Below are 18,533 nucleotides of genomic sequence, written 5' to 3' on the forward strand. Positions count from 1 at the left end.
AGAGGGAAAAAAAAGATCCTGCTATGTTTAGTGGACATTTTTGGCCCTAAATGGCCCTAGAATAAATTGTATTAAAACAACCTTTCTGGCAAAATTCCAATTCCTAAGTTACTCAGGTGTGCCCAAAATGTATGACAAGTACCTTTCATTCATAGGAAACAGCTGTATCAGTCCTTACCTATTTGATTTCAGAGACAAGATAAAGATTGATAAGTGAAATGGAAGAGGACTTCTGAGCCTTGCAAAATAAGATTCTTTTCACAGACAAACAAGCGCAGAGGGATCTTCACAGCCTGTCTTGCTGAATGCTGTTATCGAATTTAGAAATGGAGTGCCATGAAAACCTGCATCGAGAAGAGAATTTGGGACATCAATCTCACACATACAGTATACCACAAATTTGGTGCAATGCACCATCTCATTGACCCCATCTGTGTTGGGCTTGGAGAGATATCCTCATTGCTGCTACATTAATAAGCCTTAAAGAGGGTGAAGGTTTGTATGATTGACTGAATTCCTTCCAGGATGATTTAATTCAAAACTTTCCAGGTGTCATTTTAAAAATTCACCTAACATTCTGCTCTCTGTGTCCAAAAAAATATCCCTTTGGAACTCTAAGCTTTTCATTAGTTTTATATATTTAATAAACCTATCTACTGTAACCTTGAAAAGGCCACTGAGAGAAAAATGAACAAAATGTCTGAGACAACATTCTCTCTCCCTGATTTGGATCCAGAACACTAAACAAACAAAACCTGTCATGGTTTGAAAGCTAGTCCAGTCTCCTGGTTACAATGAGAGATTCATATAGCCATGTGACTGAAATGCATATCTGCTTTTTGATTTTGTTGAATATCTCATCAGGCTTGTTTTTCATTTGATCAATAAATGCTTTATTGACATTTGAGGAATTGTATATGAGCGGGCTTTTATCCACTGTTGCTTAATTATTGTAAGAACCTGTGAAATCAGAATATATACATACACAATCTGGTGCACAGCTGCAAAACCATGCAATTTGTGAAGCCAAAGGAGTTCAACTTTCAAGAGGACATTGATTCTTGCCTCTCCACTTATGGTTTCAAACTGCTACATAGCTAGATGCCTGTATGGATGCCTGGATGGATGAGATTGTGTGCATACATATGCACATGCAGGAGGAAAAAGGACAGGGACTTGATGTGTCTCTAAACAGCAGAAGGCATCACAGATCGAAAAAACTGGGATTGTGGGAATTATGATCCCCTCTTTTTGCCTTCTCCTTGTTGGATTGATGTACAATGTAGGGTGCATTTCTTCGTGCATGATGTATAACTCTATAATTCTTGTAACTGCAGTATTCCTGTTCTGCTGGATTAGTAATCAAGACCGGGTTTAGATAGTTGGATGAGGCTCAAGATACTATAAATCATTTGTGAGGAAGATGGATGACCTTCAGGGCTGTATACGGTCCTAGAACTTCAGGTTACCTAATGCTTACTCCTATTTTAAAAGCACATTGGCAATTTCTAATTGTAATGCAGTCTGGGTCCCTGGTTGACCTCAGTTTGCCCAGGAGACTTTTGAGTGTCCATTTTGCTTCTGAAAGAATCATATCTGTCAATGGGGCCTCTCAAAACTCCACCTGGGATGCCTAAAGCAGAAAGATACCCAGAACGTTGATTTAATTGTCGGAAAATGACAAGTGCCCTTTGGATATCTTACATAAATACTTAACAACAGCCCTAAAAAATATGCTTGTAAGGATTTTTAAAAAATTAAATTTGATTATAAGAGGGGGGAAAAATCCAGCCTGCAAGAGAAAGAATTTGAAAAGTGACTGCCCCTATGATCCATTTTCACATCTCAGGATCCTTCCACCCTGAGAAAAGGTGGAAAGAAAAGAAAGAAAAGGGGGAAAGAAAATGTCATAACTTGTGGACAAGACTGACAAACCATTCCTCAGACTCACCTAAGTAGGGCTGCTCAACATATGGGTGTGTGCCTCAGTTTGCACTGAGCACATAAGTCAGTACCACCCAATCTTGAGTTCATTTCAGCTGCAAAAAGTGCTGGGGAAGAGTTCTATTCATTCCTTCTCTTTCACGGCCTTGCATTGGGGGCGGATACCTGGACAGCCCAGCACAGTTTCCTTCTGCCCCGTCTGCCAGGAGAACTCTAAACTATTTGCAGGGCAGCCCTTTGCGCAGGAGCAGGGGGAAGAAAAACCAGAAGTAGTTTCCTCTGAGCCAGGATAGTAGAATCCCCTCCCTCCCTCCCTCCCTTCCTTCCCAAAGTGGAAAGTACAAGGAACACCATCCATCAGTGTGGGAGGGTGGACCAATCCCATGAATGACCACCATAGGTGGGGATTCAGCCTCAAGAACCTGAAATGGGGTGTTAATTGCAATATTGATTTTTAAAGGGGGGAAATTGTTCATTTCTATTTCTATCCTAAATATATGCAGTATCCCATGTTTCTCCCAGAAGTTAAGGGAGCTTATGGAAAGAATTCTTAGGACCCGGATTGTGGGGCAATAAGCTGACTTTGTATAAAAAAGAACAGTGTTTGTTGGGGGCCCCGAAAGCCCTACTAAGCAGGTATATACAAAAGTATGAAGGCTATTGCTTAATGCATTGTAAGCCGCCCTGAGTCTCTGGAGAAGGGCGGCATATAAATCGAACTAATAAATAAATAATAAATAAATAAATTTATGTCCACAACCCGGTGAGGTAGGCTCAGTTCGTGTAAAAGGAAGTGTGACTTCCCCTAATCACCTATTGAACTTCCAGGGCTATAGATAGACTTGAACCATGTCTCCCTGACCAATGTTTCAGCAACTACTTCCGAGGTAGGGACAAGGTGGCACGGAGAAGAGGCTCTGAGGTTGCTCGATTTTGCCGGCTCAGCTTCCATTTCTTTCTCTGGTTGCTCCTTGGCAGAGTAGCCATAGGAGAGGCGGTGGTGGGGGCGAGGGGAGAGATATTATTTTGAAATATTATACAGTTTTGGCGTATGAAATGAATCCTTAAACTGGGTGTTTATTCCAGCAGTTTCTAAAGTTTCTCTGTTTTTGTGGCATTTTGTTTGGGCTATAAATTAAGATAATGCGCCCGCTGTTTCCTGCCTATTTGGTTTCGTGCTAATAAAAGATATTGCCAGCCTTGGTTTCGAAAACTTATTTTTCTGAGTCCAATTGGAATGGATGTTTCTGTGCTTTTTGTTCCCAAAGACTGCCATCCTATGGTCTATTTCAGACTTTTGTGCAACTCGTTTTCAAAGCCAATAATTTCTTTGAGCGAAGCAGTAATGTCACAAATCCGTACTTTAACCTTTTAAACACGCCATCCACCAAAAGCAGCAGTCCAGTTTTCATATGACATCCCTTCCATTTCTAAACCTTTATTAGCTGGTTACTCTTAACAGACTCGGCCCGAGAGCGAGCGAAGATGGTGTTCACTCACCTGGCGAGCTTCTCCTACTTCGTCTCTCGCCCAAAACTCGCGCTCGCCGAAATTCGGGTTTGCGGCGGGTCGGAAAAACCGGCCGACCCTGGACACAAAATGGCTCAGTTTCTGTACCAGCTCTGGGAGACAGACGTCCTTGATCGCCACAGAGGGAATAAGTTTTTTTAATTTCCAGGCACTTTCCTGACCAGCACTGTATCAGTTTGGATGCCCGTTAAGAGGGGAAAGCAACGAGAGAGACCCGCAGGCAAGGAACCGGAGGGCTGGTTGGCCGGCCAGCCGGCCGGCCGCTGAGGGGGTGACTGGACCGGGATCCTTGCAGCTGCGATCTACTTCCGAAACGCACAAATCTGAAGGGCCGTTCACCTTCAGAGTCTGGTAACTTTCAAAAGAGGAGGGACCCCCATTTCCCCAGAAACGATCCCCTGCTCCCCTTTCGGCCGCCTTTCAGATATTACGCCCTGCGGTCTGGGGAATAATCAGAGGTGGATCCAAAGGCACCAACAGAGGAGCATGGGGGGGGCTGGTGGAACAAAACGTTTGCAAAAAGTCCCAACAAAAGAAATGAGGGATTCGCTGACTGACCCATTCACAGAGCAGAAGAAACCGCTTGTTTTATGAGGAAAACTCGCGCAGGAACAGGGAAAGACGGAATAAAAAAATACAGAAATTTTAAAGCTATAAAATAAAAAACCCAAACAGAAAGGCCGTTTTCTCATTTTGTTTAAAAAAAAAGAAAGAAAAAAGAATGATCCACTCAATGGGGTGGAAACTGGGGATGGGGGTGGGGGGGGCATCTCCTTGCCGTCGCCTCTAGGTGAATTTCGCTTCAAAAGCGCCCTCCCTTTCCTGGCTTGGCGCGCGCACGCGTTGGTGGCTCCCCCCCCTCCTCCCAGGGCCGGGCTGGGCTTCCCGGGGAGGGCCTGACACTGGGATTGGCATCCCCGCCGAGAGTCCTCTGGCGCCTGACACAGCGCGCCTCTCTCCCTCGCGCGCGGGTGTTTGTTTAGGGTCCCCTCGAGCCAATCAGGCTGGCCGGCTGCACTTTTCCGGCGCGGCTGTTGGAGGAGGCGCCTCGGTCGGTCGGTCGCTCCCTGTCAGGCGCCGCTCCTGTCCGCGCTCTGCTTTGGCCGCTCGCAGTCCGCCTCCGCCGCAGGAAAGAGGAGCCTCCGGAGCCGCGGCCCAAGAGGTGAGTGCCGCCGGGGCACGAGAGCCCTCCTTCAGCCCGCGGACGAAGCGGACCGTCTTCTTCCCCGGATTGTGTGGGTGTGTTGTGTATTACAACTCCGCCAGGACTCCTTATCTCCGCGGCCGGGCTCTTATCTCGGCTCCGATAGGGGTCGCGAGAAGCCCGGGGGGGGGGCTCCGGCGGTGGAATTTGGGCGCCGGGAAAGGGGGGGGGGAGTCGGAGCTCTGGGGTGCAACCCCGGCCGACGCGGGCCTTTGCTAAAGGGAGCCGGGCGCCTCGGCCGACGCTCCTTTCCCCCCTCCGGCTCGCGGCGGCGATCGCGCCAGGAAAAGGCGGCGATCGCGCTAGGGGAGAGGCGCCGTGTTCCAAGACGCGGGCGATCTCTCGGCGGGTGAGGGCTGGGCTGGGTCAGGCCGGGCAGGGCAAGGCAAGGCGGCGGGGATGAGGAGCGGGGCTGGCGCTGTGTTGATTATGGACGGCTGCCATTTCTAAGGTGTGCCGGAGCGCGGCGGGGTTTGGAGCTGATCGGGTCAACCTGGTCAGCCTGGAGGCAGGGAGAGAGAGAGAGAGAGAGGGAAACGTGGAACAGACTGGCACCAGAGGCCTCCCCCTTGTGATCCAAAGGGAAAGCGGCCCTTTTTGGGAGAGCCGAACCAGCCCGGATCGCTGGTTTCCTCTCTAAACGTGTCGTCTCCTCCGCCGAAAAGATTCGCCTCTACCTGATCGTCGGGAGGGGGGGGGGCGCTACACTTCAACCCCTCCGGCTACCCTTGAAACGCCGCCTCCTTTATTTGCCTTGCTAATTGTTTTCAATTCTGGAACGAAATCCAGTGAGTCATGAGCTGAAACCGAAAAGAGCCCAGCCAGAACGGGGGGGGGGGAGGGCTGGGGGGGCTGCGGGGCTTGTCTTTACCGGAGGCGCTCCAAGCCCCAACGCCATCCTCTCCCTCCTTCCCCCCCCCACCCAAAAAAAAACTTGGTCACTCATTCGCTCTGTAAACTACGTCAAAGGAGGGGGAGTGCCTGTCCGGAGGCAGACGGAGGCTGTTCTGAGGCAAATTCTTGATCCTGGAAGATCCAGAGGTTGGGACAAAAGCGAAAAAGGCGAGATCGGGATTTTTTTAACCAGGCTGTGGCGCCGCGTTTTTTTTCCTTATCGATGGGGGTGTTCGGTGTTTTGGGCTCCAAAAGAGGAGACCGCCTGCCGTTTTACAGACGGGAAAGAAAAGACTGAGGAAACCGTTCGGGATTACCCAGGGGGAATGGGTCGAGACCGGCGTCACTTTTAGAGGCGCTAACAAAACGGAACTCTCCTTATCCAAAAAAATAAAAATAAAAAAATAAATGAGGCAAGAAAGGATTCGGCGATGCAAGCTGGGCTGTGAGATTTCTCGTGGACTGTGGCAGCCTCATCAATGTATATGAATTAACCGCAGGGCTCTCCAACGTTGGCAATTTGAAGCCTGGCGGACTTCAACTCCCAGAATTCCCCAGCCAGCTTTGCTGGCTGGGGAATTCTGGGAGTTGAAGTCCGCCAGGCTTCAAGTTGCCAACGTTGGAGAGCCCTGAATTAAAGCATAAGGGCGTTCGGGCGAAGGCCACAAGGGACCTTAAGCGCCTTGCCCCCCTCCAGCTGCTTTATTAGAGCGGTCCAGGAATTGTTTACCGATCCGAATCGTGAGAGCAAAGCATTCCACACATGCTCAGAGGTCCTGTTTGTGACCAGATAGAAGGTTGGGCTGAGGGGGGGAGGGGGAGAGGGGGTGTCGGTGGAAAATGAAGATTGGGCTGGCTGCTGGATTGGGCTAACTTGTCTTTCCTTCCCCCCCCCCACCCTCCTCCTCCTCCCCTTCTCTCCTCTCGCACAGGCTTGTCTTGACGGAGCCGCCGAAGCCGAACGACGAAAGGCTCGCTCAGCGCCGCGGGGCTGGATGGCCCTGGCCGAGGGCGGCTGGTGCCTGCTGAAGCGCTGCGGTCCCGACGACTCGCCCTGTCCGTTGGCACCCCGGGAAGTGCCGGGCCCTTCGCCCTCGCCGTCCTCGTCCTCGGGCTGCTCCCCCAACGGGGGCGGGGGCCCGCCCAACGTCAGGACCTTCAAGCAGGAGCCCGGAGGCGCTCTCTCGACCTCGCCGCAGATAGGCCTGGCCGAAGGCCGAGCCTTGCTGGGGCCTTTTGTGTCTCTGGCGGCGGCGGCGGCGCCTTCGAGCCTGCCCAGCTGGGAGGACTTGCTCCTTTTCGCGGACTTGGATCAGGCCAACAAACTGATCTGGTCAAGCCGTGCCTCGGCCAAGCTGAGCCCGGATCCCGCGCCGCCACCGCCGCCAATCGTCGAGGACATGTACCACCACCCGCACGCCCACCCTCACTCCCAGAGCCTACAGGGCGCCACCTATGACGGAGCGTCCCCGGGCAGCGGCGGAGGCGGCTTCGTGCCTTCCACGGCCGGATCTCCCGTCTACGTGCCGACCACCCGCGTCGGGTCCATGCTGCCTTACCTCCAGAATCCCCCGGGCGCGGGACAGGCCGGGGGACCGTCAGCTTGGCCCCCGCAGGGCGCTCCGGAAAGCCCGTCCTCTTCCTATGGCGCCAGTGCCGGGGGATGCGCCCATCCAGCCTCGGGCCGTTTCTCCTACCCAGCTAGCAGCCCCCCGGCTTCCAACGGCGCCCCCCGGGAACCGGCAGCCTATAGCCCGCGCGAGCAGTTCCGGCCGCTGAACGGATCCTACTACAGCCCCTACGTGGGCGCCCAGTTCAGCCCGCCAGGCTGGGGAAGTCCCTTCGACAACTCTCTGCTGCACTGCCTGCCCAGCCGAGCCGCCACCCTCGCCGTGAGGCCGTCCAGCGCAGGTAAGAACCCCGGCAGGCGAGACTGCCCAGACAGGACCCCAGAGAAAAGTCCTGGCTCGCTGGGCGAAACTTTTCTGAAGAAGGAAAGAAACTGGGTTTGCCTGATTCTTTTGACTGATGCTGCTTTTCGGGATTCTGTTTTCCTTTTCGAGGTTATGTTGTTATGTTGCTGTTTTGAGTATTATGAGTATGGCTGGATAAATGAGAGGCACATGGTGTGGTAGAAAGCCTGGAAAAATCTGAGCAAAATCCGCAGAGAATTTAGGCGGATTTAAAACTGCTCAAAACGTGGTGTAAATGTGCCACCAGTTTTTGTTAAATACTTGAGCAGCAGAAAAAATTACAGCGTGTGACTCCCGTGTGAAAAAGGGTGCTGGGTTCAGCACAGTCACAATGGAGTGGTGCCAATATGAAGCACCCCAACATGAAAGGCCTCCAAAGTTGGTGGCGATCCCATTGCATTCAACACTTACGGAGGAGACCCATAGCTGAGAGTAGCTGGAAAAGTTCACTTTTTTACTCACCTGAAGGCAGCTGTCAACCTTTGATGGATTTCAATTCAGGGATCCTGGCTTCAGAATTAGTTCCCCTTGCTCTTCTTGGTGACATTGGAAGCAGGTATTTAAGAGTTGCTGGATCATGTCTTTGTGTCTCTTTAGAGTGAGAGAAGGTTGAGGCCTGTAAGTATTTTGAATCCCTTTTTATGGGCCTTGTATTTAGATTGTCAGAAGTGGGGATATGTAATTGGGATAAATTCCCTTCCTATCAGCAAAGCCATTGGGAAAACCTTTAGTGGAATGATATCTATAAAAAAGCAAAAATAGGTGGGAGGGGAACAATGTTTGAAATTTAGAAAAGCCACAAGTATTTGTAAGAGGGAAGAGATTTTTAAGAGTTTGGCTGTTGCCTCAGGCATAGTTAAGCATAATTAAATAGGTTTCGCTTAATGCACTAACGCTAAGCTACAAATTATGTCTTAATGTATACCATAGTATGCATCCAGCCTGAGAGGTCCTGGAGGATGGAGGGTGCTTAATTGAACTTCACAATTCTTACTATAGAGTAGTTTTTCTCCCTTTTCTTCCCTTCACTGAAGTCCATAATCCAATAAACAGGAGTTTGGAAAGGTTTTTTTAATGAGATTTACAAGTGAATGAAAAATATGTGAAGTGTGGGCCCTTTTGTGTCCTGGGCAAACACCCTCTCTCTATGTGATGATCTGGGAAGGGGTAAAGCAGGGAAAGAGTGAAACTCCTTATCCTCACAGAACACACACACAGCCATACACAGATGTGAAACCTGATGTTATCTTGGATTACCAACCTGACCTTCAATGCAAAGAAACAGGGGAAGTATAATTTTCAGAGAGAAGACCACAAAGAAGCCCATTACCCCATAAAGTTTGCAGAACACATCCTAATGTTGGGGGGGGGTGAATAGTTGTGGAGGCCAGCTCTTTAGTGAGCCCCAAAGTTAGGGGAAGGAGGAACCAGAAATACACAAAATATTTTACCTGATCTTTTAAAACCAAAGGGAGGAGCAAATTTAGGAGGATTCTCCCTTGATTCACCTCCATGGAGCCAGCAGAGATAGCAAGGTGGGTCTGCTTCTCTTTCAAATACTGTATTAGAAAAGACACTCCACCCCACCCCCAACAAAAGGTCCCCATTGAGTTGGGGAGGTGATTGCATAGGTTAGCCTTTGCTTTGCTTATTTTCCCAAATAACAAGCTGCCCATTAAATTTATTCAAAATGCCTTGGCATTCACTCTGAAGTCTCTGAGAGTTGATTTGGGAGAAGCATTATGAGTCCTGTTGTCTGCATGGAGGGAAAATATCCAAGGAGGCAATCTTACAATAAAGCTGCAAATGATTTAGTAAAAGTATACTCATTTCAGTTGAACTTGTTTGTCTTCAAAAAACAGGTGGGAATATGGGACAATCCACCTTTGGGAGGTTCACACAAGGGATTTGATGAGACTAAAATGGGTTTGGGTATTTTGTGGTTGAACTGTGATGTGGGAATTCAGATGTCAGCTCAGCATGTTGTGTGAAGCAGAACTTCCCATTATGCCATTGCCATACTGCACTGTAGTGTGTTCTATTTGTCTGAGCAAAAGCCTGTTATATGAGATTAGCAATTGGGTTTTGCTAACTCAAGTTTAGCCTGTTATTGAAAATATTCATTCTAGGAATCTGTTAGAATATGTCCTTTTATTTTAAGACAGAGAAGCCAGTAAATTAAATAGAATTGAATAATTTGTGAGAGGAAGGTTTTTTAAATCCCAGATGGGAGAAAACGTGAATAATTTTGAGCATCTTTAGGTATTAGTTTTAGAACAATATACAAATGAGAACTAATAAAACTACTGGGGCACTTTAGGTTTTTATCAGAGGCAAATCTGTTATTTTATTTTCTGCATCTGAAAACCAGGTACCTAACTACTATTCTATATCATCATTACTTTTCTTTTCCTACTACCAATAATGCAAATGATGGTACTAGGATAGATTTAAGAGGAATCAGTTCAAAGTTAAATGTCTTATTGTAATTTCCTTCTCTTTATAAATAAAAAAGGAAATGGGGTATAATTTCTTTCAGAAATTTCAGGTTACAATTTGTCATTCATTGATAATCAATTATTTTAAATGGAGTGTTTAACAAGAGTTTAATTAAATCTACCTACACGTTGAATATTTCCAGTCAGCCCTTGGACAGAGTGCTTGTTCCAATAATATACTTTGAGAAATCAAATCTTCCTATCATATGTAATATATAATTAGGTGCATTGTTGCTTTCCAGGACCTGTATTTATTCCAGCCCCAACCCCTATATTTTACTGATTGAAGGTCAGCATTCACTCCTCCACCCTCTTTTCAAATGAGAAACTAAAATGTGTTTTTTTTTGTGGGGGGGGAGACAGGTTTGGAAAATGGTACATCCAGTGCATTTCACACTGGATGTGTGAAATGAAAAAGAGCTGATTGTTAATTAAAGGTGGAATTAGGAGTCCAATCTTCAAATGACACTTCCACATACACACCAGTTCGCATTTTTAAAAAGGATTTTGCATCCGATATAGCAATGCATCAGGTGGGCTTTCCAAGACTTCTAAATTATTGAACTTCGGACACCCCCCCCCCCAAGATTATATGATGTTAAAATAACGTTAACCTTTGCGGTAGAACGCGACTTTCGGTTGTATTGACACAGAAACGAGTTCTTTTCGTTATTGGAGAAATTAAAGGATTTCTTTCCGAAACCGAAAATCCCACCGACTTCCTTGCCAAAATAATTCTACCGCAACCAGGGTATTCCCTCCCCTCCCCCTCGGGAAATATGTGAGGAAGAAAATAAACATAGAAATATTTACGGAGGGGAAAAAGAGAGAGAGAGAGAGAGAGAGAAAAGAAAGAAAGAAAGAAAGAAAGAAAGAAAGAAAGAAAGAAAGAAAGAGTAAACCAGGGGTATATTTCTTCCCATCCCTGCTGTCTCCCCTTCCCCAGTTTCCTAGACGCCCCCTCCGCCAGCAAACAGATGGCTCCGGGCGCAGGAAGGGTCTGTCCAGCTCCGCAGGACAGACGCGAAGAAGCCGAGCTGTCCGCGGATCTGCCGACAGCGCGGCAAAGGTCGCCGCAGGGCGGTAGGCGCCGTCGAGGTGACCTAAAATGGGAGGGGGGAGGGGTGTTAAGAGGATCGATGCCGACATTTGCGATTTGAAATGGCAAGATCAAGTCTCCCGCGCCGACCATTTTTGCCCTCTTGGCTTAGAAGCCGGGTTTACACGGAGCGCTGAGAACAACAGAAGAAATTCTGGGTTTTAGATCGCTCTTTATGCCCTAGGACTATTCTCACCTAGGCAGGGGTAACTGCGCTCAAACCACGTTTATCTGATCGCAGTTTAGCGCGACATTACCTCTCAGCCTAAGAATATGGGACGTCTAAAGATAGGCTGCTCGAGCAGCTAAACCTCAATCCGTCTTGATTCCGGATGGCCTTTTTTGTGCCCGCGGGGTAATTATTGAACCCGGAGTCCCTGTGCTTCATACTGCCTTGCTTTGGGACAAGACAAGGGCACGAACTCCCGAAGAAGCGTCTGGGGTCGTCTCGGGAGGCAGAGGAGGCCATTTTCCTGGGCAGAACGTGGTCCTGCCGAAGGCCGAGACTTTAAGCCGTAATCCTGGGCTCCCGCGTCCCCTTAACCTGGTTCTAGGACGGCAGCGAGTCGTTTTCTGGAAAGGCTCGTCTGCTTCCCTTTTCGCGACCGAGCTCAGCCTAAAGACTTCGTAATCCTCTTTTGAAAACCCCAGATTTATCTTCGCTTCTTCCCCGAAGTCTGTGCTTCGAGCCAGGCAGGAGTTTTCCTGGCTGAGGGGCCGCAGAAAGTCGCAGTCGACAAGGTTTCACACTTAAACCCGTTTATGTCCACTTCGGTTCTTGGCGTGTGGGGGATGGGGTCTTAATTAGTTCTTCCACAATTAGACGACGTGTCCCTAACCAAAAAAATAAAATAAAATAAAAAAACCTAAGGCTGTTGTTGACTGGCTAAAGTTCAGTTGAGCGAACCGCCTGCTTTTTTAGCAGATTGATTGATTGAGTAAGCTTTTAAAACAAACATTGCTCTTTCTCAATGCCCAAGCTTGGTTTTTAGAAAAGGCTTTCAGGATGATTTTCCAAATAATTAACAACCAATAATTCTGCATGAAATGACAAAAAAAGTTTTTAAATAAATAAGGTACTTGAGTCATACATTATCTTTGAAAATACTTTACAACACAGGAGTCTGGTCACAGTTCCATTCTGTGTCCAAAAATGCTAGACCCTAGAAATATTTAGGATTTTTCAGCCTCCTCCACTTCCTCATCTTTCAGAGTAGTTAGAAACATAGAAATATGGACGAGAGGATTCTTATTAAACACTTTACTCAGTCAATTAGGATACAAAACAACTCCACAAGTTGGAAACGTTATAAAAAGCATTTCTTACTAAAGCACCCAGAATTTGTCACTTTAAACTACAACCCAAGGTACAGCATGCTCTAGAAAATATCTGAAAAATAAATCTTTGTCTTGGGCTACAAACTTTTAGGAATCTAAACTGTAATATATCAGCTGGAGGGACTTAGCTATAGATTTACTTTCTCTTGGGGTTGGCTGCCACATATATTTTCTCAGCTACTAAACTTCTGAATAGAAGTGTGGTGTTACTGAAAATTCTTGGGGAGGTTCAGTGCTGCCAGAATGGTCAAGAACTTGAGTCTGTGGTTTGTTACTGTCACAGTGACATTTACTATTTATCTTTCACTCTTAACAGCTATAGGCCCTACACTGTACTGACATACAATAATTAGAAGTTTCAATGTTTTCTTTCTTTCAGAAGTGTTTGTCACCACAGAGCATCTGGCCAAGTCACTTGTTAACCCACAAGACCTCATTCATGGTACAATAAATAATTCTGGTATTCTCCATACAAGGCTATGATCCAAGGATCAAGTAGTGAGATTTGAATAGAAGGCAGGGTTATATCTGTAGCTGGGATGGTATATGGGCAAGTGTCATCTGAAGCCAAAAGGCCCTGGCTTCAGTCAAAATGAATTGTGAATGTAATTAGTGGTCTTAATCTACTGAATCTCTTCTCTGTTAATGAATGATCAAATCACAGTGGTCTACAGAACAATGTTGTTGTGATAATCCTTTGAATCCTTCAGAGAAATATATGAAAATCAAGTAATGATAGATAGTAGCGATGAAATACCTTTTGTTCTGCCAGACAAGCTATTTGAGATATATTGTTTGCTATAGATACAGAGAGAATATTTAATGGAGATCATCAGTTGGAAAAAAAACCCTTTTTATTTGTCATGTAGATGTAAGTTTAGAACACTGTAAAATCTTGTAATATAATAATAGCAATAATGATCCACTACCACACTTGATATTTTTCTTTTAAAATGCGCCAATAGTGCAGTTCTAAAAAACGATTTAAAGTGGTTTGGTAAGATTGGCTTTAACTAAATTCAGTTCCAATCTGGGTCGGCCACTGGAACCCAGACTGGATCCTACAACATTATCCTGGGACACGTATATTCGCCTTCATTCGTAAATGCAGTTCTTAGGATGCGACCCTTAGGTTCACTTGCGTCTGTATTAAGATCTGTGTTGATTTATTTAGATTAGGATACAAGCCATTTCACAGATTTGATTCTTAAGCCGTAAATCAGCCAGGCAATTAAGGTCAACACTGCTGTACCTTACAGAGCCCACAACTAAAATAATACCTACATTGACTTCAACTTACAGATGTTGAAAGGTATTTTTGACTAATTGGTCTGAATAATTCATAATAAATCATTTAAGATGCTCTCGAGAAATGGGATAAATTGAACATTGAAACCACTTACAAAATGGATTTTAAGTAAAATATGCATTATTTGATTAATCAAGTTATAGGAAAACACTAATCAAGGACCCCGAGAAATGCTCAGAAAATAAAGAAGCCACCCTATAATTAAAACAGATTTTTTTTTCAAAAGCCTGCAGAATTGCAATAAATGAATCCTTTAAATGGAATGGATGTTCTAATTCAGGTTTCCCTGAATTAAAAAAAAAAAAAACGGTTGTCCAGATCCTCCAGGTATTACAACGGACTATGGAAAATGTGGTTCGCCTCTGGAGACGTTCAGTTTCAGAAAACATGCACTAAAAATTATTGATAAATCATTGTTTTGTTTCTCTTTAAAAATGCCACCCCAAATAAAGATTTAATTTGTTTTAGGATAGCGTATGTTGGGTACTGGAATGCATATGCATTAATTTATAGCTACAATTCCATTCCCTTCAAAAGCAACTGACATTATTTTTCGTGAGCTACAAGCTTGACATAGCGGAGTCTGGAAAATAAACTCAGCAGCAATAGCTTCCTGGAGCCTTCCCTGTAAAGTTCTTTTTTTTTATTTTAATGGTGGTTTAGTGATAGAGCTGGGAACATAAATCCGATCAAAATGTAAAGTTGTCAGACGGCTACTATGATCCAAAAGCGGAAATAATTATTTCCCAGAAGAAACTTTTATGTAGTTCCGCCAACTGTCTCCTGGAAGCCCTGACCCCGGTTGCTTCTAATGCAAAAGCGATCGCCAGGCGGCCGCAGTGCAGCCCAGAAGGGAATAAGCGAGTCCTTGCCTCCGTTTCTGAGCCGTCTCTAAAGGCCAAACGCTTGGGGCGGGGCGGCGGAAGCGTCCCGGGGCTTCGGCTACCTATTTCAAAAACGGGACGAACCAAAACTCTGCCCTGGCCGCCTGTCGCGCCAAGGAAGAGGGGCAGGACCAGCGCACGGGGAGAGAAGGCGGCGAGGCTCCTAAGAGAGGGTTGGTGCTGGCAGGCACTCGGCTCTCCCTCGGGGCAAAGCTCCTGCCAAGCTAGACCGACTATTTATACACGAAAGCGGCCAGCCTTCTTTTAAAGCAAGGGAACCAGAAAGGGTGGGGGACGCCATCAGCCAGGGTTTGCCATGTTGTGGGAACGCAGCCCTTGAATTTGTAGGAGAATCTCCCAGGACTCAAGTCCTGGGCGGAACCCAAAGCCTCCTCTTCTCTTCTCCATGGAGAGCCCGGCCGCGCCCAGGCGCTTGCCCTCGGATGAAAAGAGCCCTTGGCTCGAGAGTCTGGGACAGGTCTCTTTTCCGAGTAGGACGTGCCTGCTGAGGGTGGAAAAAAAGCATTTTTCCGACTAAATTTTATATTTTCAGCCGCTCTGCCGATCCTAAGGGTGTGTATCAAAAGATGGGGAAATTGATAGTCTTTCCCCATAAGAAATAAGGGCCGCTCTGAAGTGCATCTGGAAACTCACTTTTTCTCGCCTTTCTCCCAATTCACTTAAGTAAACCGAGGTGCAGTCGTTTTATTTGGGATTTAGATCTTCTCCTCCACTCGTGTACATATCTACTTACCACACTTCGGTTAACTCAGCCGGTGTGGTTATGAGGTTGCAAATAAGCGGTTGTGTGTGCTCGCTTCCCGTGAACTGTGTGAAATGACTGACCCAGATTGGATCCTGTGTGAAATTTATTCTGCAAATGTAAGTAGGTGACGATCACCAATGAGTCTATGCCTTTGGGAAGAGCCACGTAAAATACCTTTCCGAGGAAATTAATTAGAGTTTTTTTACTTGTGTCTAAGAGAGTCCTAAGCTTTGCAGACCAGGCTTGCTGGGAAATGAGTCACAGAGATTCTAGGGCTTCCTCTTGCAAGATTTAACAGAGTTTGTTGGGGGAAACCTTCCACCAGAGGCTACTGAATTCAAACTGAGTCTCAAACCAGAGGTCATCTGGAGCCTGAAATCAATGGAACAGACTTCAAGTTGAGTTCCAGTCTCTTCCCAGTATCGTTCTCCATGCAACAAGCGGGGAAAGGGGGGGGGAGTTTTAGCATTTGGCAGCCCCAGAGACAGCCATAGGAAAGCTCAGAAGCTTTGGTTGGGGGTCACCCTTGTGGTTCACCGGATTCTGGCTTGCTGAATCCACCCAGTTGCCTGGCGGGTTCCCATAACCACTGGAATTTAAGCCAACCCATCACTTTGTAACGGAAGGGAGTTCGCTACACCCTGTTCCGAGGTAGGGTAGGGCTGCTGCGATTTCAGCCTTCCTGCCAACTGGGGGGAAATGGTCTGACCTCTTCTGAATGGCGAATGAATGGACGATTTCCAGCACAGAGTGGTGATGGAGGCTTGAGTCTGCTTGAGAAGACTCAAGCAAAGACCCCTTTCCCCCACCCGGCAGCTCAGATCTCCCTAGGGCTGTGGGACCTAATCCCAACCAGGTTCCTTTTCCTGAGCGTAAACCTCTTTATCTGTATTGATAAGCCGCCCATGCCCAGGGTGGAGGCGATCTTGGTTTCAAGCTATGAGACCACTATGTTCTGGCTTGGCTTCTTGCTTGCTTTGAGGCAACTGGCCACCAATTCAGAGCATAGAAAAATCAAAAGCTGCTTCCGGGGCAAGATGGAGAGTGGTCAAGACAGAAATCAAGGTCCAGCGACCGCCCTCTGGAGAGGAAACCCTTTTGGAAGCCAGGTCTTGGAGACCATTTCCCCCCTCCTTGCTACCCAATCCACTTGGTGACCTCCGAATGCTGGACCATAATCCACAGCAAGGAAGCCCCAAACCTCCTGGAGCAGGGGTCTCCAACCTTGGCAACTTTAAGCCTGGAGGACTTCAACTCCCAGAATTCCCCAGCCAGCTGGCTGGGGAATTCTGGGAGTTGAAGTCCTCCAGGCTTAAAGTTGCCAAGGTTGGAGACCCCTGCCCTGGAGGGTGCCGGCTTCCGGAGGGTTCCTAAATCGGGGCTGCCATAACCCAGATCAGTAGACACCACAAGCCCGGATTTAGAAGCCCCTTTGGTTTGGTTTTTTTTTTTTTTAATTTGATTTATATGCCGCCCTTCTCCGGAGACTCAGGGCGGCTTACAGTGCATTAAGCAATAGCCTTCCTCCTTTTGTATATTTTATACAAAGTCAGCTTATTGCCCCCACAAACTGGGTCCTCACTTTACCCACCTCAGAAAGGATGGAAGGCTGAGTCAACCTTGAGCCTGGTGAGATTCGAACTTTAAGGGGAACTTTAAGGGGAAAAGATCTTTATTTGTTCCCCCTTCCTATTAAAGCAAAGCAGCTTTAGATTTGGACTTGGTGACTCTTAGGGGTGAGGACTCTCTTCAGACGACCCTCCTGCATTTCTGGAAAATCAGGCCACGTCGGTGGCACCAAAGAGCCACCCATAGTAGTCAAAGGCTCATCAGCTGTTGAGTTCCGAGCTCCCGCTCAGATAAGAGAGAATCCCGGTCTCTCAGTCACGGCTGCGGGGCAGAAAAAGAGCAGCCTGTCGGTCGGTCGGCTGGCTCACAGCAGCTTAGCAAGCGGAGCTTGGCAGGAAGCCCATCGGAGCCCGTCGCGGCGTCGGCAGACGGGATTTGCCCACCAGCCCAGGCGGCTTGCAAGGAGAGACGGCGAGAACTCCTCCCGGTTGGGCTGGAGAAGAGCGCAGCCCCGCTCAGAAGATCTCTGAGGCTCCGGGGCGACGGCGGGGGACGGGGGACTTGCCTCCTATTTCCTGGCGATAACGCCTGGCGGCGGAGGGAAAGCTGGGGAAGGGATTTCCTCCGTGGCCAAAAACACCCTCCCCTTCCCCGCGGTGACTCATCGGGTCCCTCCTCCGTTCCTGAAAACGCGGAGATAAAGCAGATAGTCCAGGAGAAAGAAGCGTCTTATGTCTGTACCTTAAATTATGCCCTTTGGGTATGGGAATCCCTCAGCATTTATTACATTTTGATTTTTTAAATTAATTTTTAAATTATTTTTTTTTAAATTAATTTTGGGATTAGACGATTTAGAACTACGCCGCCTTCGGTCTGATCTAAGCGTAGTACACAAAATTATCTGCTACAACGTCCCACCTGTCAATGACTACTTCAGTTTCAACCGCAATAATGCAGGAGCACACAACAGATACAAACTCAAGGTAAACCGCTCCAAACTCTATTGCAGAAAATACGACTTCAGCAACAGAGTGGTCAATGCTTAAAAGAGCCTTTAGTCTGGCTCAGCAGACTAAAGTGCTGTTAAGTAGCACCAGCTGCCTGCAATTACTGCCAGTTCAAATCTCACCAGCTCAAGGTTGACTCAGCCTTCCATCCTTTCGAGGTAGGTAAAATGAGGACCCAGATTGTGCGGGCAATAAGATGACTTTGTATAAAAAAGAACACTGCTTGGGAAGCGGGGGGGGGGGGGGGGGGGACGAAAGCCCTACTAAGCACTACAAAAGTATGAAGGCTATTGCTTAATGCATTGTAAACCGCCCTGAGTCTCCGGAGAAGGGCAGCATATAAATTGAACCAATAAATAAATAAGTAAATAAATAAATAAATAAATAAATAAATAAATGCCTGGAATGCACTTCCTGACTCTGTGGTTTCATTCCCAAACCCCCACAACTTTAACCTTGTCTACTGTTGACTTCACCGCATTCCTAAGAAGTCTGTAAGGGGCGTGCCTAAGGGCACC

The 18,533-nt window shown here is 47.1% G+C and overlaps 1 protein-coding gene across 3 annotated transcripts in view; it reads left to right on the forward strand.

Annotated features, from left to right (window-relative positions):
- The first annotated feature begins 4,388 nt into the window (after positions 1-4,388).
- Positions 4,389-18,533, forward strand: part of GATA6 (GATA binding protein 6) — a 32,038-nt gene continuing 17,893 nt past the window's right edge. The window contains exons 1-2 of one of the 3 annotated variants that reach the window (XM_034429587.3): positions 4,389-4,636; positions 6,505-7,483. In XM_034429587.3, the coding sequence (XP_034285478.2) occupies positions 6,568-7,483 (916 nt within the window). In that variant the 5' untranslated portion in view covers positions 4,389-4,636; positions 6,505-6,567. Of the gene's footprint in view, positions 4,714-5,506; positions 5,720-6,504; positions 7,484-18,533 lie in introns of those variants that run through there. The other 2 variants (XM_034429590.3, XM_087890503.1) reach the window with 2 other exon arrangements.

The sequence above is a fragment of the Pantherophis guttatus genome, chromosome 3 (assembly GCF_059756535.1).
Source record: "Pantherophis guttatus breed Tessera chromosome 3, ASM5975653v1, whole genome shotgun sequence".
Lineage (NCBI taxonomy): Eukaryota > Metazoa > Chordata > Lepidosauria > Squamata > Colubridae > Pantherophis > Pantherophis guttatus.